Source organism: Drosophila busckii, chromosome 2R (genome assembly GCF_011750605.1).
Source record: "Drosophila busckii strain San Diego stock center, stock number 13000-0081.31 chromosome 2R, ASM1175060v1, whole genome shotgun sequence".
NCBI lineage: Eukaryota > Metazoa > Arthropoda > Insecta > Diptera > Drosophilidae > Drosophila > Drosophila busckii.
This window is the reverse complement of record NC_046605.1, coordinates 8,276,572-8,293,858: the sequence shown is the minus strand read 5'-3', so window position 1 is coordinate 8,293,858 and position 17,287 is coordinate 8,276,572. Positions and strand designations below refer to the sequence as shown.

The window sequence follows — 17,287 nt, the reverse complement described above, 5'->3', positions numbered from 1 at the left end:
ATTATAAAAATAAATTAAAATTTGCTTGCCAGCATAGTTTTAGTTACGGCTCACTTATATATTTTTTATATTTTTGCTTTTGCAACACTGTGCTGCTAAATTGGCCAAATAAACGTTAGTGACTGCTGCTAATGGCTTTGGCTATGTGGGAATTTGTGGCAGCCACTACATTTGTTGTTGCTGCATGTTGCACTTTTACCAAACATTTTGTTTGTTAGCAAAAGTTAACAAGTTTATGGCGCCTAATTGACGTCAACATGCATTGTCATTGTTTCATGTCCACTAATTGGCAGCTGACTGCAACACACACACACACACACACATACGTAGCATAAATCTATTGATAGTACAGCCAATTAATTGATTTAAAGTGCAATTAAATATGCGCACCCACTTCACATGAAAAATTTGACGCTCAAATTTATAGAAATTGCATAAGAAGCGCTGAGCACAAAGCATTGACATTTATACAAATAAACATAAATTAAATGTTCAGCGAGCGGCTGTGCAAATAGAAATTGCGCATTTGTTTTAGAGCCAATGGGGCAACACTCTGGGCCGCTTACGCCATTAGCAGCTGTACTCATTTGTAAACATTGTTGTTGTTGCTAGAGCATTTGAAAATGTCAACGAAATAAATTCCCGTGGCATAATAAAATATTTACACATTTGCTGGCGCTTTGTTGTGGCTGCCACAGAGACAGCATCGAGTACGCATAAATATTTAAGCAAAAATATATAAATAATGCGCTCGCTGTTTAATGCAATCAATTGAAATGTTTGTTGATAAGCACAACAAACACTTGCGCTGATTCATAAGGCAACACTCACTTATTTTTATATTGCAACATTGTTATCAGTGTAAGGTCAATGTCAGAGCCAAATGATTCATGCCAAGCCACTTGAGTGCCAATGCATGAGTGAGTTGCCTAAGTAGAAAGCGAATCATGCAGTCAAAGTAAAAACTCTTGAAGCTCAAACAGGCGTAAGCATGGCATGAGTTTATTTGAAACACAAATTGCTTGCTAACGAGTTTGGTATATAGAACATTAATGTTTGTTAAATTTATGACAACTCAATTGAATTTGTTTTTCAATTGTTAAGTCATTGCAGCTAAAAAAAAGTAATGTGACGACTGCTAAATTGTTGTTTAAGTAATGATTAATTTCTGGAGTATATCGAATGTTTATTTATTAAACTTGTAACGTTTCATTGAAGTTCTAGTACCAATTGAATTAGTCATTCGCTATTACAGCTAAAAATATCAATATAACGAGTGCTTAATAGTTCTTAAAGTAACGAATGATTTATAGAAAATTGCAAATGCTTATTTTTTTAAAATTATGACATTTCATTTCTTGTTTTCCTTTAGTATACCAATTGAATTGGTCATTCGCTATTGCAGTAATACAACGAGTGCTTAATAGTTATTTAAGTAACGAATGATTTATGGAGTGTAGCAAATGCTTATATTTTTTTTAAATTATGACATTTCATTTGTAGTTCTGCTATCCTTTAGTATACCAATTGAATTGCTCATTCGCTTTTGCAGCTATAAAATCAATATAGCGAGTGTTGTTATTCGTTGTTTAAGTAACGAACGATTTATATAGATTACTTATATGTGCTTATTGCTTTCAACTTGTAACGTTTAATAAAAGTTTTTAATTTATATGCATACTACTCGTTAGTTAAACGTTAACGAGTATTCTTATTATGCAACGAGTCTCTTTTGCTAATTAATTAATATTCAGCATTTAGTTATTACATTTCAATTACATTCCATTCTATTTAATACTCGTTTTTTAAGCTCCACTTATTATGCAACGAGTGACTATTCAGCTCGAAGTACTCGCTAACACTTTAGTGGTTTTGCTTATTGTCAAAGCTCTTGCTCACTTTTGTGGTTGGCTAACTAGTGTGGCTTATAGCAAACCGCAATTGTTTAAAACTCGTGAAAATTAATGCAGCTACAAAATTTAATATGCTCTATATGACAAATAAATCCCACTTTAAGCACTAAAAACAAAACTATTTTGGTCAGCAAAATATTTACAAATGTTGTGCGCTATATGAAGCTGTAAAAATGAGTGCACAATTTGTCTTTCTATCGCAAACTGTACAAAAAAAAAAGAAATTTATCTATTTGTATCCCAAAAATTCGCGGTCTATGTTAAGCAACAAAAAATTGTTGTATATGTTTAACAATTTACTTGAAATGCCAAAAGAACTAATAGATATATGCAAATATGTATATACAGTTGTGTATATACATAAAATATTAAATTGTTAGCAACAGTGAGCAAAAACAAAATCATTCTGTTTGAAATGCCAAGCGAATGATTTGATTTGATTTTTTGCTGGGTAACGTGCGCAAAAGTTGCGCGCAAATAAACCAAAATAAAGCTAACAAAAAATTTATTTTTAACAAATATGTATGATAAATGAAATCTGCTTGAAATGCATAAATAAATTAACTGACCAACTAAATGTTTTAAAATGTTTTGCTGCTGCCAACGCAAAATTCCCATGATACCATTTGCAGTTAGTAATCAATTAAAATTAAGTTGTACGTTCGCTTAATTGAATTTGTTTTATGTAGTAGAGTTTAAGTGGGCGTGTCACTTACCTTTTGCACTAACAGCGGCTGAGCAAAGTCCACACCGCCCTGCAGGCGAAAGCCCCAGGGTTGGGCATCAAAACGTGACAATTTGACTTGCAGCATTTGTGGTTGGGCCATTTTCTATTGCACAAAGACCGAGGGGGGGAGATATATATATATATAGTAATAGGGCTGAACTGCAAGTAGAGCAAAATACAAAACAATATGTAAATAAATAAAACGGCAACAAATAATAAAAGTTGCAGACGTCGACGTATACTTGATATCACGTAGCCGACTAATTAATGAATATAAATTGTACCACAACAAAACAAAAGCAAAAACAAAAAACAAAAACAAATAGAATAAGTTGTTGCCTGAAATGCCAACATGCCAACAAAACTCCCAACGGAGAGCTGCTAATAAAGACATTATTCAGACATTGCACACACATTCACACACACACACATACACACACACACATGCTAATCCTGACAGCACAGCAAGCGAGCGAGCGACTGCTATTCAAGCGTTATTCCCTATTTCTAAACCTATTCCCTGCCAGCAGTTGCCTCTGTCTACTGCTACGTCTGTGGCTCTGTCCGTCGCCGTCTCTGTGTCTGGGTCCGTGTCGGTGCTGCTGCTATCTGGGCTGTTGCCTTGATCTCTGCGGCAGCTGCAACTCGCTGCACATTCTCGCATGCAAAAAAGCTGCTCGAGTGTGCCAAAACTGCCAACATATTTGGCTGATGCGTTGTAAAACGGAATACAAGTGCCCACAATCGTAGTAGACACGCAGATACCTAAGCAAAGATCTGCAGTTTGCATTGAGAAATGGAATTAAAATGCAGCAAAAAATTATTTAACACGCTTGTTATAATATTGGCAACATTTAAAGCAAGTCTGGTAATATAAATTGACTCATTAGAAAATCTTATTCATTTATTTTGCCTCAGACTTGAAATATTTCATTTCTTTTTTTGAGATTTTTATTTATATTTTTATTTTTATTTAAATTTTATTAATTTTTATAAAGAGGTTTTTATTTGTAATTTATTAAGTGATTAAGTGGTATTTCATTTTCATTTATCTCTGTTAATATTAAAATTATTCTCTATTAAATATTGTTCATTTATTTTGCCTCAACTTTAAGATGTATAATTTTTTTAATGGTGTTCAAATTTCACTGCAATTATAATTTGTAATTTATTATTTGATTTTCAAGTTGTATTTAATTTCAATTTATTATTGCTTAGTGTGGTATTTATTTATAAAGAAATTTTGTTAATATATAAATGACTCTATAAAAAATATTATTCATTTATTTTGCCTCGCTTTAAGACGTTTAATTTTGTTAAAGCTGTAAAAATTTAGTTAAATAAATATTTTTAAGGTGTTTTTATATAAAATGTATTTAATTTTTTTAAAGCGGTTTTTATTCATAGTCTATTATTTTTTTCTAAGCATTTTTTATTTGTAATTTATTATTTGATTTTAAAATGGTATTTAATTTAATAAATTTTGAAGCGCTATTTGTTGCTAATTTGTTAATTTTTTATTTAATTTTTCTTTATTTTTATAGAGCTATTTTTTAAAAATATATTTATATATTATTTATAATCAAGAAATTAACAATTCTTAGGCAATAAAATACTTTATTTTAACCTGGCACTAAGCAACCCCACAAGCTTCAAAAAGACAAAACATAAAACGAGTTAAACTTTGTTAGATATCGCCTTTTTTTAACACACAATCTAGCTCACACACACACTCACACACAGCAGCAGCATTTACAGTGTATGCAAGAAGTGCACGCATAGTCAGGCTAGTTGTCCTATCTGTGTCTGTGTCTGTGTCTGTGTAAGTTTGTGCTTACATGGGTTTTTGCTGGTTAAAGTCGTCATGGCTGCTTTGTAATTTGTATTGCTGTATATGTGTGTGTGTGCAAGTGCATGTGAATGTGTGTTGGTAAGCGTGTCTGTTGATTTAGTTTGCTGCATAACAATTTTGCTGAGTGTTGTGTTTTTTATTAGCAAAGACGCACATGCTGCCCGCACTCTCTATCGCTTTCGCTCTCTCTCTCTCGTTCTCTCTCTTTTCTAACTTGCACACACCTCGCCTGTTTTTTTTTTCGCTAGGCAGCAGCAATGTGAAGACACTCAAAGTGGAAGTAACTACATTAAGCTATTAAAACGACAGCAGCTGCCAAGCTACAAAGGACAAGGACACGGCAACGAGCACACACACACACGCGCACACACATGCACATACAAAGACAGAGACATTTTAGCACATACAGCAGTTTAATTAACGCTAAGTGCGGGTGGTAATGGCAACAGCTCGATCCTCGAGTCCAACACATGCACATGTGTGTGTGTGTGTGTGTGTTAGAGGAAAACTGCCTTGAGTTTGAGGCCATAACACGGCGTCATTTGCATGTAAATGCTTCGCCGCCATGTGGAAGTTGCCCCATTAGACGAGGCAACCGGCAAGCGCATGCAACGTACATGCACTGAAATAATTTAATTAAAATATTAAATAAATGTGAAAAGCCAAAAAGAGCCAAGCACCTAACACACACACACACCAACACACACACACATGCATAGAAGCAAAGTGCAAACATAAACGCCAGCTGAGTGTATCTGAGATTTAACCGAGTGTACTACGACTAACTACAAGTACTTTTGTCTGTCTGTGTGTGCGTGTCTGTGTGTGTGTGTGTGTGTGTAAGTGTTGCTTTGGCTGTTGGCTAATTAAGGCCAACCAAATTGAGTTTTAATGCTTCTCTATAACATATGCATGAGCGCATGCTAATAATCTAGCAATTAAAAAGAAAATAGACGCAAATTAGCTGCAACTGTCCGCACTAGAGTTTCGAATAGCTCAAAGTGCATATTTTTTAAAAACTTGCCAAAAATTTCAATTAATCAAATATTTGCACATATAAAAGCAACTAACTATCGATTGCTCTGTGGAGCTCAAACCAGCGCTTAGTTCAGACTATAGCTACGCATTTGAATAGAAACAAGTTTAAATTAAGTTAACCACACAATATAATTGTGTTGAAAAAAAAATAATTGCTTTATGTTCAAATATTGTTTTAAATTTAATAAAAATTACTTGCATCACTTGTATAGAAATTGTTTGGGGCAGCTCTTGATTACTTTAAATTTTTAAACAGACTCTTGCTTGAAAATACTTTTGAATGGGAGTAATAATTAAAGCAAAATACTTTTCTACTAAAATATTTGTTTTAAGTTTTGTTTTATATAGAGTACAAACTGATAAGAGAATTGTTTTAAATTCAATAAAATAAAAATTGTTTAAAATTAAGAAACATAAAATACTAAATAGACACTTGCTTGAAAAGGCTTTTGAATGGGTGTATTATTTTTATATTTATTAATTTATTTAATGTCAACTATGAACAGTCAACGGGAAAACAAAAAAATTACATAAAATATTTAAAATTAAATTCAAAAGTATTCAAAAATTAAGTTTTGGGTTTTCTTTAAATTTGATAAGCTTATAGATTGGGTGTGTTAATTAAAGAAAAATACTTTTTTACTACTATTTTGACTTTTATGGAATATACATATATTCCAAATATTGTCTAAACTATTATTAAAGATTTATATATATTAAAGATATATATTATATTAAAGTTTTATCTTAACTACATAAATATCACTTTAGTCTTAGATAATGAGTAATTGTTTACTATATTAGAAATAACAACTTTTGCCTTAACATTTTATGGAATATATATTCAAAATTTTGTTTAAACTATAATTTAAAAATATATAAATATCACTTTAATCGCTGCTAATGGCTGTAAATCTTTAATTACTGCGCCGCACTCATAAAATGAATTTTTAAAAATGTTGTTCATTTATATAATATGTGTGGACCTATTCATGTGCACTGGACTGTGTTATGTATGCAGCCAGTTTTCGATCCATTCCAGCTTTATGACTAATAACCCAATGTCAGCTTACGTTTTGCGATTACGAGTATTTTCCGCCGCGTATTTTGTTTCCTCTCGACGTAACAACATTTTGCGCAAATAAACAACAAAATAAAGCGCTTGACAACCAACACATGTAACCAACGCGCAGGCAAATGCAATTGTATGCAATTTATGTGTGCATGTGTGTGTGGCCAGCAACTGACGCTGTGTGTGTAACAGCGCCAAAAACAAAACTTATCGCTAATAAGTTTTACACACAATTGGCAAATTAAAATTTATTTATATGCAGTCGATGCCAGAAGAGTGTGTGGGGGGCAGCGGGGGGGCTGACCATTCGTCATGGCAATGCCTGCTGATTTTGCATGGGCGATTATGCGTTGTTGTTGCATTGCACAGGAGCGCAGTTGATCAGCCAAGCTGCAAGCCTCAGCTCAACTGCAGCCGCTCCTGTGTTGTAAATTTTGCTGCACACACTCCCCGTTTGGGCGGTTTGGCGTTGCATTTCATTTGATTCGGGGCGAGCAACAAATCAATTTGCATGCGGTAGTTTTGAAGATTTATGAACGTTGCCATATGCCAGCGCCAATTTAATATTTTTTGGGGCGTGGTCGCAAAATATTTAAATATTTTACATAGAGAGCGTCTATGTGGCAGCAAATTCTGTTCAAATTCAATGCATGCATTGAATTCAGCTTGAAGTAAGCCATAAATTTACTTTGGCTACACGTCAGCACACACACACACACACACACAAAGAGACAGACATAAGCCATTTGGTCTTATTAGCCGCTGTTGACCCGCATAAAGCGAATGACCGACCAAGCCATTCAATCGACCAATACCAACAACAACAACAGCAACAAATCAAACTCAATCATAGCTCAGTGTAGTGTAGAGAAGTCAACGCAATCAAGCCGAAACCTCAAAAACCAAAAGCCAAAAACCCCAACCGAAGCATCCACTGTCCAATGCGCGGAATTGTTGCCTCTGATGATGTCATGCAGCAGAGCAGACAACTATTGAATTCGGGGGCTTGAAGCTGCTGCGGGGCTTCGCTTACTGCGGCAATTTCGCTTTGGCGATTTCGCACGCTGCTCAAAAATCTTTGTAAATAATGGCGCACATTTTTGTATACCACGTAAATAGCTAAAGAGGAAAGATTTTTAGCAGCAATAGCAAATTTAATTTAAGCAATAATAAATGTTTAAGTTAAATGGGCAAACTCAGTTTATGTACAACATTTAATTGATTTATTTTATAGCTTATAGCCTTTGATTGATTGATGTGCATTATAACTTATTTAGTTGACTTTAGTTGCTGCATTTAAATAAAGTTAACATTATTAATATATTTTATGCTTTATACAAATTTAATTTAATTTATTTATGCATCATAACAATTTATGTTATTGTAAAGTTATAATAAAAAGAAAGTTATTGCATTAAATGCAAAATTTAGTAAAAGTATTTTTTGTATATTTTTTATTCAAACTTTAATATATAATAATTATATTTATTTATTCTTACAGTGGCTATTGCTATTTAACAGTTTTCCACGGTAACTTTACTTTGTTAAACATTCGAGACTGCCAACTATTTTTTTTTTTTTGTTATTTTTGCTGCTGCCATCGATCTTTTATCTCTGCTGCTTGAATTCAGATAAAAAGCATTTTTGGCGTATCGCATAACACAGCAGCAGCAGCAACTTAGACAGCAGTTATTTTTAGCTTTAATTTTGTAATCTGTCTGTTGCTTTAAACAAATGCTGCAAACAGAACTTTAATTTTAATGAGGCGAGCGCGTTAAGTAGCCCTTAGCACAGTCTTAAATAATTTATTGTAAGTTGTGAGCAACAATAAAAAGTCGAAGGCTCTGCTGATTGCGTTTTTTTTTTCTTTTTGTTTGTGTAGCATTTTCAACACATTAATAAACTGCATATGCAACAGCTCATTAAAAAAAAAGCCACTCGAGCCTGTGGCAACACGCAAACCAGATCTTGCATCTCTCTAGGCAACACAGTGCCACTGCCACTGCAACGTGCAACGTGCAACGCGCACGTCAAGTGCCTCTCAAGCAGCAAACAGCAGCAAAACTGCTTCAAGAGTTTATTTAGTTTATATTATGTTTGGGTTATTCTTCTTTTCTTTTCTTTTTTTTTTTTTTGGGCCAAGTAAAGTCTTTGCTGTTTGACTGTCTGACTGTCTGGCGCGTCAACGCGGCGACATTCACCCACTGCCGACTGCCAACTGCCAAAGGGGAAATTAGGCATAAAAAACTGCAGCAGAGCAGTAGCTCTGAAATAACAAGCAGCGACATATGCATGTGTGTGTGTGGATCTCTTGGGGATCTGTTTCGCTCTCTCTCTCTCCCTGTCGCTCTTTTTCCCACTTAGCCGTCAGTCAGCGCCAAGCAGTGAACGCGTTGATTTCGCATTTATGCAAATTTCACGTACACTTCAAACTGCAGCCAACTATTTTTTTTCCAACGCTTTTACACACTTTTGTTGTTGTTTGTGTTCCTTTTATACACTTTGATAGTTTTGGACAAAGTGAAAAGAGGTGTTATGAAGCTATGATACAAATATGAAGGCGATGCAGATGGAACAACCACTCAAACTGCTTCGCTAGCAGCTAATGCGTATGTATGAGCAACAAGATCTCAGCGACTATGCAAGCTAGAGCTACCAAATTTGGTATATACTAATATGCAGACGTGGTAGATGAACTAGCATTTCAAACTGATTAGCTTAAAGCATAAGCGTCTGTATGAGCAGCAATATCTCAGCGACTAAGCAAGCTAGAGCTACCAAATTTGGTATGCAGCAAGTTCTATGCTTAACGCAGCTCAAGTTTGTATTGAACATTTAAATTTGCTACACACAAATTGCCAATTTACAGCCAGAGCTGCTTCAAATGCAGCACACAAAAGCTTTGCTAGTGCAAAGTGTATCAACTAGTTGGCTGTGCACAACTTTAATGCGCGCTTGTTGTTTTTTTTTAACGCGCTGCTGTTAGCCTAGCCCAAACTAAACTTTTGACTAGAGTGAAACTGAAGTTGTGCCTGGGAGTCGAAGTGATTTTGCTGCTTCACTTTTTTTAGCTGTTTGCTTTGGTTGTTATTCCCTTTTATGCTTTTGATATGCAGCAACGAGCATAATAATCTCTGCTAGTTTTTTGGTGGGTAGTATGCATATTTTAAACTGATACGCAGCATACAGTTTTTTAATCAGCAAGCTATATATATATATATTTATTTTTAGTCAAACTTTTAAGCAAAATATTTTAGCTTCATTAATCAAACTGCGCGGCTCATCTATTATAAATTTTGGTTTGTTGCTAAGACATTCCGTGTTGCAACATGCCGTGCCGCATGTGTCTGTGGCAGTGGCAGGAACATGGCTGAATGAGCTTAGCTGCTGCGCTATTCCCCGCTGACTTTGCTGGGGGACAGCAGGACACTTCAGTCTGTCTAATGCAATGCGCGTGCTAAATGGGCGTAGCTCAACGGCTCGACGACTTTTTTTGCGCTGCGCAAAGCCTCACAAAAAAAAAAAAAAGAACGCACAAGTTTTTCACTCAACGCCAGCAAACAAACAAAAGCAGCAACAACAACAACAGGCAGCGAGGCTGGCTGCATCTGTCAGTGCATCAAAAACACTTGAGTAAAGTTTTTTTTAGTTTTTAGCGCGCGCATACACATGCGGCGTATACGTAATGTTTGGCTTTAGCTCTCAGGTCTCGTTTTGATTTTTTTGCATTCTGCTCATATTTTGTCAGAAGCTGACAAAAGTGACACTTGCTTTTGCTTTTAGTTCGTTTGCGTGATTATTTTACTGCTTGGCGCATTCAAGTGCTTTGTCAACTGTGGAGCGAGCGAGGCAACGAAAACTAAATGCGTTGCCAAAACGTGCAACATGCAACTGACATTGAATGCGCCAATTTGCAGCATGGAAACCAAAATATCAAACGCACAATCGAGAGACAGAGACAGAGCGAGAGCGACATTATATGTTGTATTTGTAGCTTTAGCTATATTTGTCTGCTTTGCTGGCCACGCGCTGTGCGCTTTTGATTTGTCACAGTCCTGGCCACAGGTGTGCCAGTCGCTTTGAACTGGCACTCACCTGGCATTGGCCCAGTGGTGTTCGCTGCTCAGACCACAGACAGTGTTCGCAGCCAGACAAGCGTGTGATAAGTTCATTACCACAAAATGTAATCCATGACTGCCCTTTGAAAATGGCGCAAAATGCAATGATTACATTTTTACTATTTTTGTAATGCGCTCAGACTGGCACTGGCAGCATAAAATAAAAATAAAAAAATAAATATATATATTTATAGATAGAAACGACAGCGTGCGGGCAAAAAAATTGTGCAGAGTTTAAACTTAAAGTTAGTCTAAGGCAATAGCAAAGTTTTGTATACAAAAAGTTAATGTCTAATTTTTAAAAATTAAAGTAATATTTTCTAAGTTTTAGAATATTTTATATTTTATCATTTTAATTGCATTTTTAAATTTTTTTCTAAGCATAAAAATCAAGCTTATATTTTAATTATTTTCTTTACATTTTTTTCAATAATTTTTACTTTAAGTCTTGATATATTTTTTTATAGTTAGCACATTTAAACTTCGTTGTGCGCTTTTCTTATATTTATCTATAATTTTTCTCATACCCAGCAACAAGTTTGTAACTGCTGCATGTAAATTATGTAAATTAATAGAATGCGCTCTCTCTCTCCCTTTCTCTCCCATATCACATTTGTTAATGCGTATTTTGATTGCATATAATTTATAGTAGAATTATAATTATTCCATCAAATGCAAATCGCAATTGGCAGGCGTATCGTGGTGTGTGTGTGTGTGTGAGAAAATTGATTAAATTTTTGTGCTGCGCATAAGCGAAAATTTATATGCAAATTAATAATTGCAGTTTAACGCACTTTAAATTGAAAATCAATTGTTGTGCGCAAATTACCTCCCCAAAAATTTATTTATGCTTGCCCCGAAAGTATCGTATATCAAAAATATAACAATCGATCAACAGCAATAATAAATTTATAGCCTCAAGGCAACATTTTTTATGCGCTCTGGCTTTGTGGCCTCGCAACTGTTTTATTATTAATTTTAATAAAATAAATTACAATTTAATTTTGTTTGCCAGTCGGTCAGCGACTGCAGCCAAAAATTTAAAGCACAAACATTATTTACAACTGCGTAAAGTAATTTAATATAATACATAACAATCAAATAGCAAATCCCATAAATTAAAAGTGATGTCAATGCTAAAACCGCAACGCGACCCCAAACGAAAAAAATACAACAAAATTAATATATATATTTAGTATGTGTGATATAAACATATGTCTACACAAAAGCTGTCACTGCAATTGTTAATGCCATATTAGTTATTTGAGCTAATAATGCGTGATTAACAGCGCATTTATTTAATTAGCCATTTTACATTTCAGTTTTAAGCCAATTGTTTATAAGCTTTGTGAAAAGTCAAGCACATGTAATTAAATATAAATTGATGTTGCTTACTGTCATATATTTAAAATTTAACAAAACAGAGTAGCAATCAATAATTTAATATGGAAGTTAATTATTTATGAAAAGGTTGAAAATTCTTTTAGGTTTTTATATAAGATTAAGTTCAGCTTAACTATTTTTAAAAACTAAAAGTCTCAATAACGCATTAAACAAACTTATGAGCAGCACAAAGAAAAGCGTAAATAAAAATTAAGGCCAAATAAATGATTCATTTAAAGCTGAGAGCAATTTATGAATGATATTTTTAAGACTCCTAAAGCTTGAAATATAAATTATGTAGGGTATGAACATAATGTTCTTAAAAGATTCGCCTATCAACAACTTTTAAGCACTTTAAGCTAAGAATAAAATGTTACTTGAGTTGAAAATTTCACTTTAATGAAATTTAATAAGTACTTCAGCAAAGCTCAGAGCGCATTACTAAATTATTAATTATCTTTTATTAATTGTTAACTTTGAAGCTAAAAATAAAACTATTGCTTGACTTGCAGCTGCTGTTGAGAATTTTATTCAGCAACTTATATGAAGCTCATTAAAATACTCAACACCTAAACGTTGTCTTTAAGTTTTAGCATATAGCAATTTAATGAATTGAACGTTTTTTTTAATTACGCAAACAAACAAAATGTGCAACTTGTGGCAACAGCCACTGCAATTGCAAATGAGCTGCAATGCTAAGCGCAGAGCTTTGCTAACCAGATGGCAGTTGATAGCCTCGCTCTGATGCTAATTGGCTGCAGCCCTGGGGCGCTGCAGTGCGCTTAAGCCAGCGCATTGTGGCAGTTTGAAAGCCATTGACAGGCGGCTGATTGTGCAGCATAGATAAGCCTTGCCACAGCGTGGGGCAAGCTAATGCCCCAAACATACACACACACATACATATGTAATTTGTATGTTTGTCTTTGTGTGCAATAATTCTCAATCAAAAATGTACAAATTTTCGTGCAACACACACACACACACACACAGTTTTGATTTATGTTAGGCGACGCTGCTTGGCAACTGTCACTTGTTGCACAACGAAAGAGGCAATTGCCTAACTCTGAGACAAGCAGGCTCAATGACAAGAGGTCCTGGCCCAGCTGCTGCTGTTGCTCCTTGTCGATGCTGTGACAGCTTACAAAGTGCAGCAATTAAGTTGACAAAGTGCTGGCTTTTACACACGGCCAGCAAGACAGCCAGACAGACAGACAGACAGACAGCAATTGCCGCTTAGGCAGCCACTCCCTCTCGCTCTCTATAGCTATCGCTATCTCTTTCGCTTCCAAATGAATTTGTTAGCCATATAACTTGCAGCTACAAATTGAGAGAGAGAAAGAGAGAGTAACGCTCGCGTATTTAGCTACGTTTATATATAAATAATAAAACAGCGCCATCAATAATTTAGCTATGAGAAGCGCAAAGTAGGGCAGTAAAACTTAATTTGAGTAAATAAATATTTGGATGTTACATATCTCTTATATGTTTAAGTTATATGCAACTGTCACGCCTTGAGTACAAAATTTTAAAATATCTTAGCCATTTCACAGCTTACTTAGCTTATAAAATATTTATCTATGAGAAGCGCAAAGTAAGGCAGTAAAACTTAATTTGATTATTCTTTATATGTTTAAGTTAAATAAGCAACTGTCACGCCTTGAGTACAAAATTTAAAATAAAAATATCTTAAATATTTAGCTATGAGAAGCGCAAAGTAAGGCAATAAATCTAAATATAAAATAAAGAAATATTTGTTTGAGTTTAGCGCTTAGTTTAAGTTTACTAAGCAAATATCAGTCCAAAACTATTTCTAAATATTTTTGTTACATAACAAAATAATCTGTAAACATATTAAAACCGTTTTATAACAATATTTAATTATAAGCAACAAAATAAATATTTGTTTGAATTTTGTGCTGCTTAAATTGAAAATTTGCTTAAGTTTTATAAGAAATATTTATAATAATTTTGCAGCTTATTTTATTTATTGCAAGAAACGACAGTAAAGCTAAATTTAAAATATATAAAAATTTATTTGTCACTGCACCAAGTCTCAACTTTTTTGAAATGCAAAATAACTTTTAAAAAATCTAAAAAATATAGCCAAATATTTTATAATTTATCTTATTGTTGTCAACTTTATCTGCATTTGTTAGTCGCCTGCGTCGCCTGCATTCTATGCTTAGCCTGTGGTCTTAGCTCCGAGCATTGTCTGCCTGTCAATTTGTCTTGTTTGTTTAATGAATGACGCAAGTGTCAGCAACTGTTGCCCACATTCAAAGCAACCATCCACCCACCCACTGGCAGCCGCTGCAACAAGCACCACTTAGCCAAACTGCTTAAAAACATATTTTTCTCCCAACTATTTCGAGAGTGTCAAAGGCGGCTGCTGTGCGTACGTTTTGGGCTTTTGACAGGCCAAAAGCTTTTGTCATTTGTATTTTCCAATTCGAGTCTTGCTAATCGGAGCAGCAGCACCAAAATGCATTTGATTGCTTTACAGTTTTATAGCTCAGAGAACTGTCAAGTGGGCATTATTTAATTCTCAATTATTCAAATGGAATTCGCAGCAGCTGCGCTGTTCGTTTATCACTTTCGAATCGAGTTTATATTTAGTTTGTTCATTGGCAAGACGTGTGCAAATTATAATTTATTTTCGTAGCGCTTAGGCCCAGCACACACTACACACTACACTCTAAGTATATAAAAATAAAATTCAATTTTAGTTTTTCAATGAAACATTTTGCTTTGGCTCATTTCGTTGAAATTATGAGATACAGCTGTGTCCTTGCCGCCACCCCCGCAGCCCATTTAAAACAAGGGTAAGGGCACATTGTATAACGTCAGTAATTTTCATTGAGATTTCTTTTTCGTGTGTTTGCTCTTTCACTTTTGCTTGGCTGTCAGCGCCGCCAAGAAATAATGCATAAAATACAAATGTTTAACGCAAAAAATTTGACAATCGACTGTGATCTGTGACTTTGGCATTGACGTGGGCATGAATTGTCGATCGAAATAGATTTCTGCGCGTATAAATATAAATTTCGAGTCTTGAACAAATAAATAACTTGCTTAAGCACTCAAAGGCCACGAGCAGAGGCGCGCAATGTCTCAAAAGCAACAAATTGTTTCTCAATCAAAGTTATTTACTTGTTGCTATTGCTAATTTTTTAAACAACTATTTTTAAATATTTACTTAGCCAAATTCCAAGTTCTAGTTCTAATACAGTAAATATTCTATATGTGCAATTATAGTAACTTCTGTATAACCAAAAATCGTTCTGTATAACATTTTTGATTTAAAATATGCAAGCATATTATTTTTTATTTAAATTTATTTACTTGGCTTAAAAACTAAAACAATGCCTAAGAGTTGAAATTAGCTGCACCATGATTTTATTTTTAAGTTCTCTATTTAATAAAAAAATATATAAAAATATTTTCTTTATATTTAATACTCATAGCTTAGTTATTTACAATTTATAGTTAGTTTGTATTTATATTTCCAACCAATAATTGTATATATAAAATGTTTCTTTATATTTAATTATCATAACTGATTTATTTATAATTTTGATATATTTTTTACATTTTTTACTTTATACAACAAAAAAAGGAAGCTTAATTATGGAAAAGCGCGAGAGTATGTCCAGGCGTTTGTCCTGGATAAATATCAAAGTGGTAAGCAGCAGCAGGAACAGTGCGAACCGCAAGTATTCGCCCTTACCGGGGAGCAACAGCAACTCTATAATCAGATCATCCAGCGGCCTGGCCATCAAGTGTTGGTTTCTAAATTCAGTTTAAATATCATTAGCACCTGTCGGATCGAAGCATCGAGGATCACTCAGGAATTTCTGGAGTCGTACGGCAAGTGGACCAACAGGCGGGACATCTCGGTAAACGGAAGAAAGTCGCAGCACTGTAACTTTACTCTAAGAGCGCAAGTGCTTCCCAGAGTCGCTCTACACGGCATCACCATCCCACAATCACCCCAGGCGCAGTACTTGGGTTTGATTCTGGATAAGCGGCTCACCTGGAGCAGGTTGCTGGTTGCTGAAGCCAACGCAACGACATTAGCACCTTGATCGGTAGCAACTGGTTAAACGACGAGGTTATAAACTTTTATATGAATGTGTTAACGGATCGCTCTCAGCAGAAAGAGGGACAGCTGCCGAGTGTTTATGCCATGAACACATTCTTTGTGCCGCGCTTGCTTCAAACTGGTCACGGCGGTGTTAGACGCTGGGACTCGCAAAGTGGATATATTCAGCAAGGATATTATTCCAGTGCGGGCTTCCGATATAAGATGATGGGAGAATCGTCAGACTTCCAATATTTTGAACATCACTATCTGATGCTATTCAACGCAAGTGTATATAGTCCTCAGATCGTAGCTTTGCCTGATTGAATAACAATAACTTATTTTTTTTTGACTAAATTTACACAGTTCAACTTACCACTTTAATGACAATAACTTATTTTTTTTTTATTTTTTCACAATTTCACAGTCAAATTTTTTCACAATTTTTATTTGTTTTATTTTTTCACAATGTCACTGTGAAACACAATAAATTACTACATTTAAAGTGATCACAATACATAACATTTAAAGTTTTACATATGATTGCTTTATCGATGAACATGTGATGCTTACAAATTCATTCAATTTTTCCTGATCTTTGTTTGCTATAAGCCCCCCCAAACCGTGGAAATCGGTTCGTGCGTTCTGGAGTTATAGCGTCAGGAAGGAAAACCCGACTTATTTTTATATAGTAGATTTTCATTTATTTTTTCTTATATTTTTAAACAATTTTATTGAATATATAAAATGTCTAATCAATTTAAATAAATTTGCACTTACCAATTGTTGTCTCTTTAACAAGATAAATTATTTCCGCACTAAATATTTAATTTCGTTACCTATATAAAATTTATTATAATTAAAAAAAATTAAATTAATTATTTTTGTCAACATTGAATCGTTTTTTTCATTATAAAGTCATATCAGCTTTGCTGTTTATTTATTTATTTCAACACAATTGTCACGCTGTTGGTTTATTTCTTGTCGCGTTTTGATTTATGCGCACGAAAAATAATATTTAAAATTGTTATGCACAGAGAATTGTGCATTATAAATTATGAACTTTGCTTAATTGTTGCGAAAGCGGCCAGCAAATATAACTG

General features: G+C 34.3%; 1 protein-coding gene across 17 annotated transcripts in view; it reads right to left on the bottom strand.

Moving 5' to 3' along the window:
* LOC108596117 (PDZ and LIM domain protein Zasp) overlaps window positions 1-17,023 on the bottom strand; it is a 59,720-nt gene extending 42,697 nt beyond the window's left edge. For 2 of the 17 annotated variants that reach the window (XM_033295048.1, XM_017981560.2), the window contains exons 1-2: window positions 16,965-17,023; window positions 2,630-2,799 (exon numbers count right to left, since the gene is read on the bottom strand). In XM_033295048.1, the coding sequence (XP_033150939.1) occupies window positions 2,630-2,740 (111 nt within the window). In that variant the 5' untranslated portion in view covers window positions 2,741-2,799; window positions 16,965-17,023. The remainder of the gene's footprint in view (window positions 1-2,629; window positions 2,800-16,964) is intronic. The other 15 variants (XM_017981557.1, XM_017981558.1, XM_033295052.1 and 12 more) reach the window with 11 other exon arrangements.
* Between the last annotated feature and the right edge of the window lie 264 nt (window positions 17,024-17,287).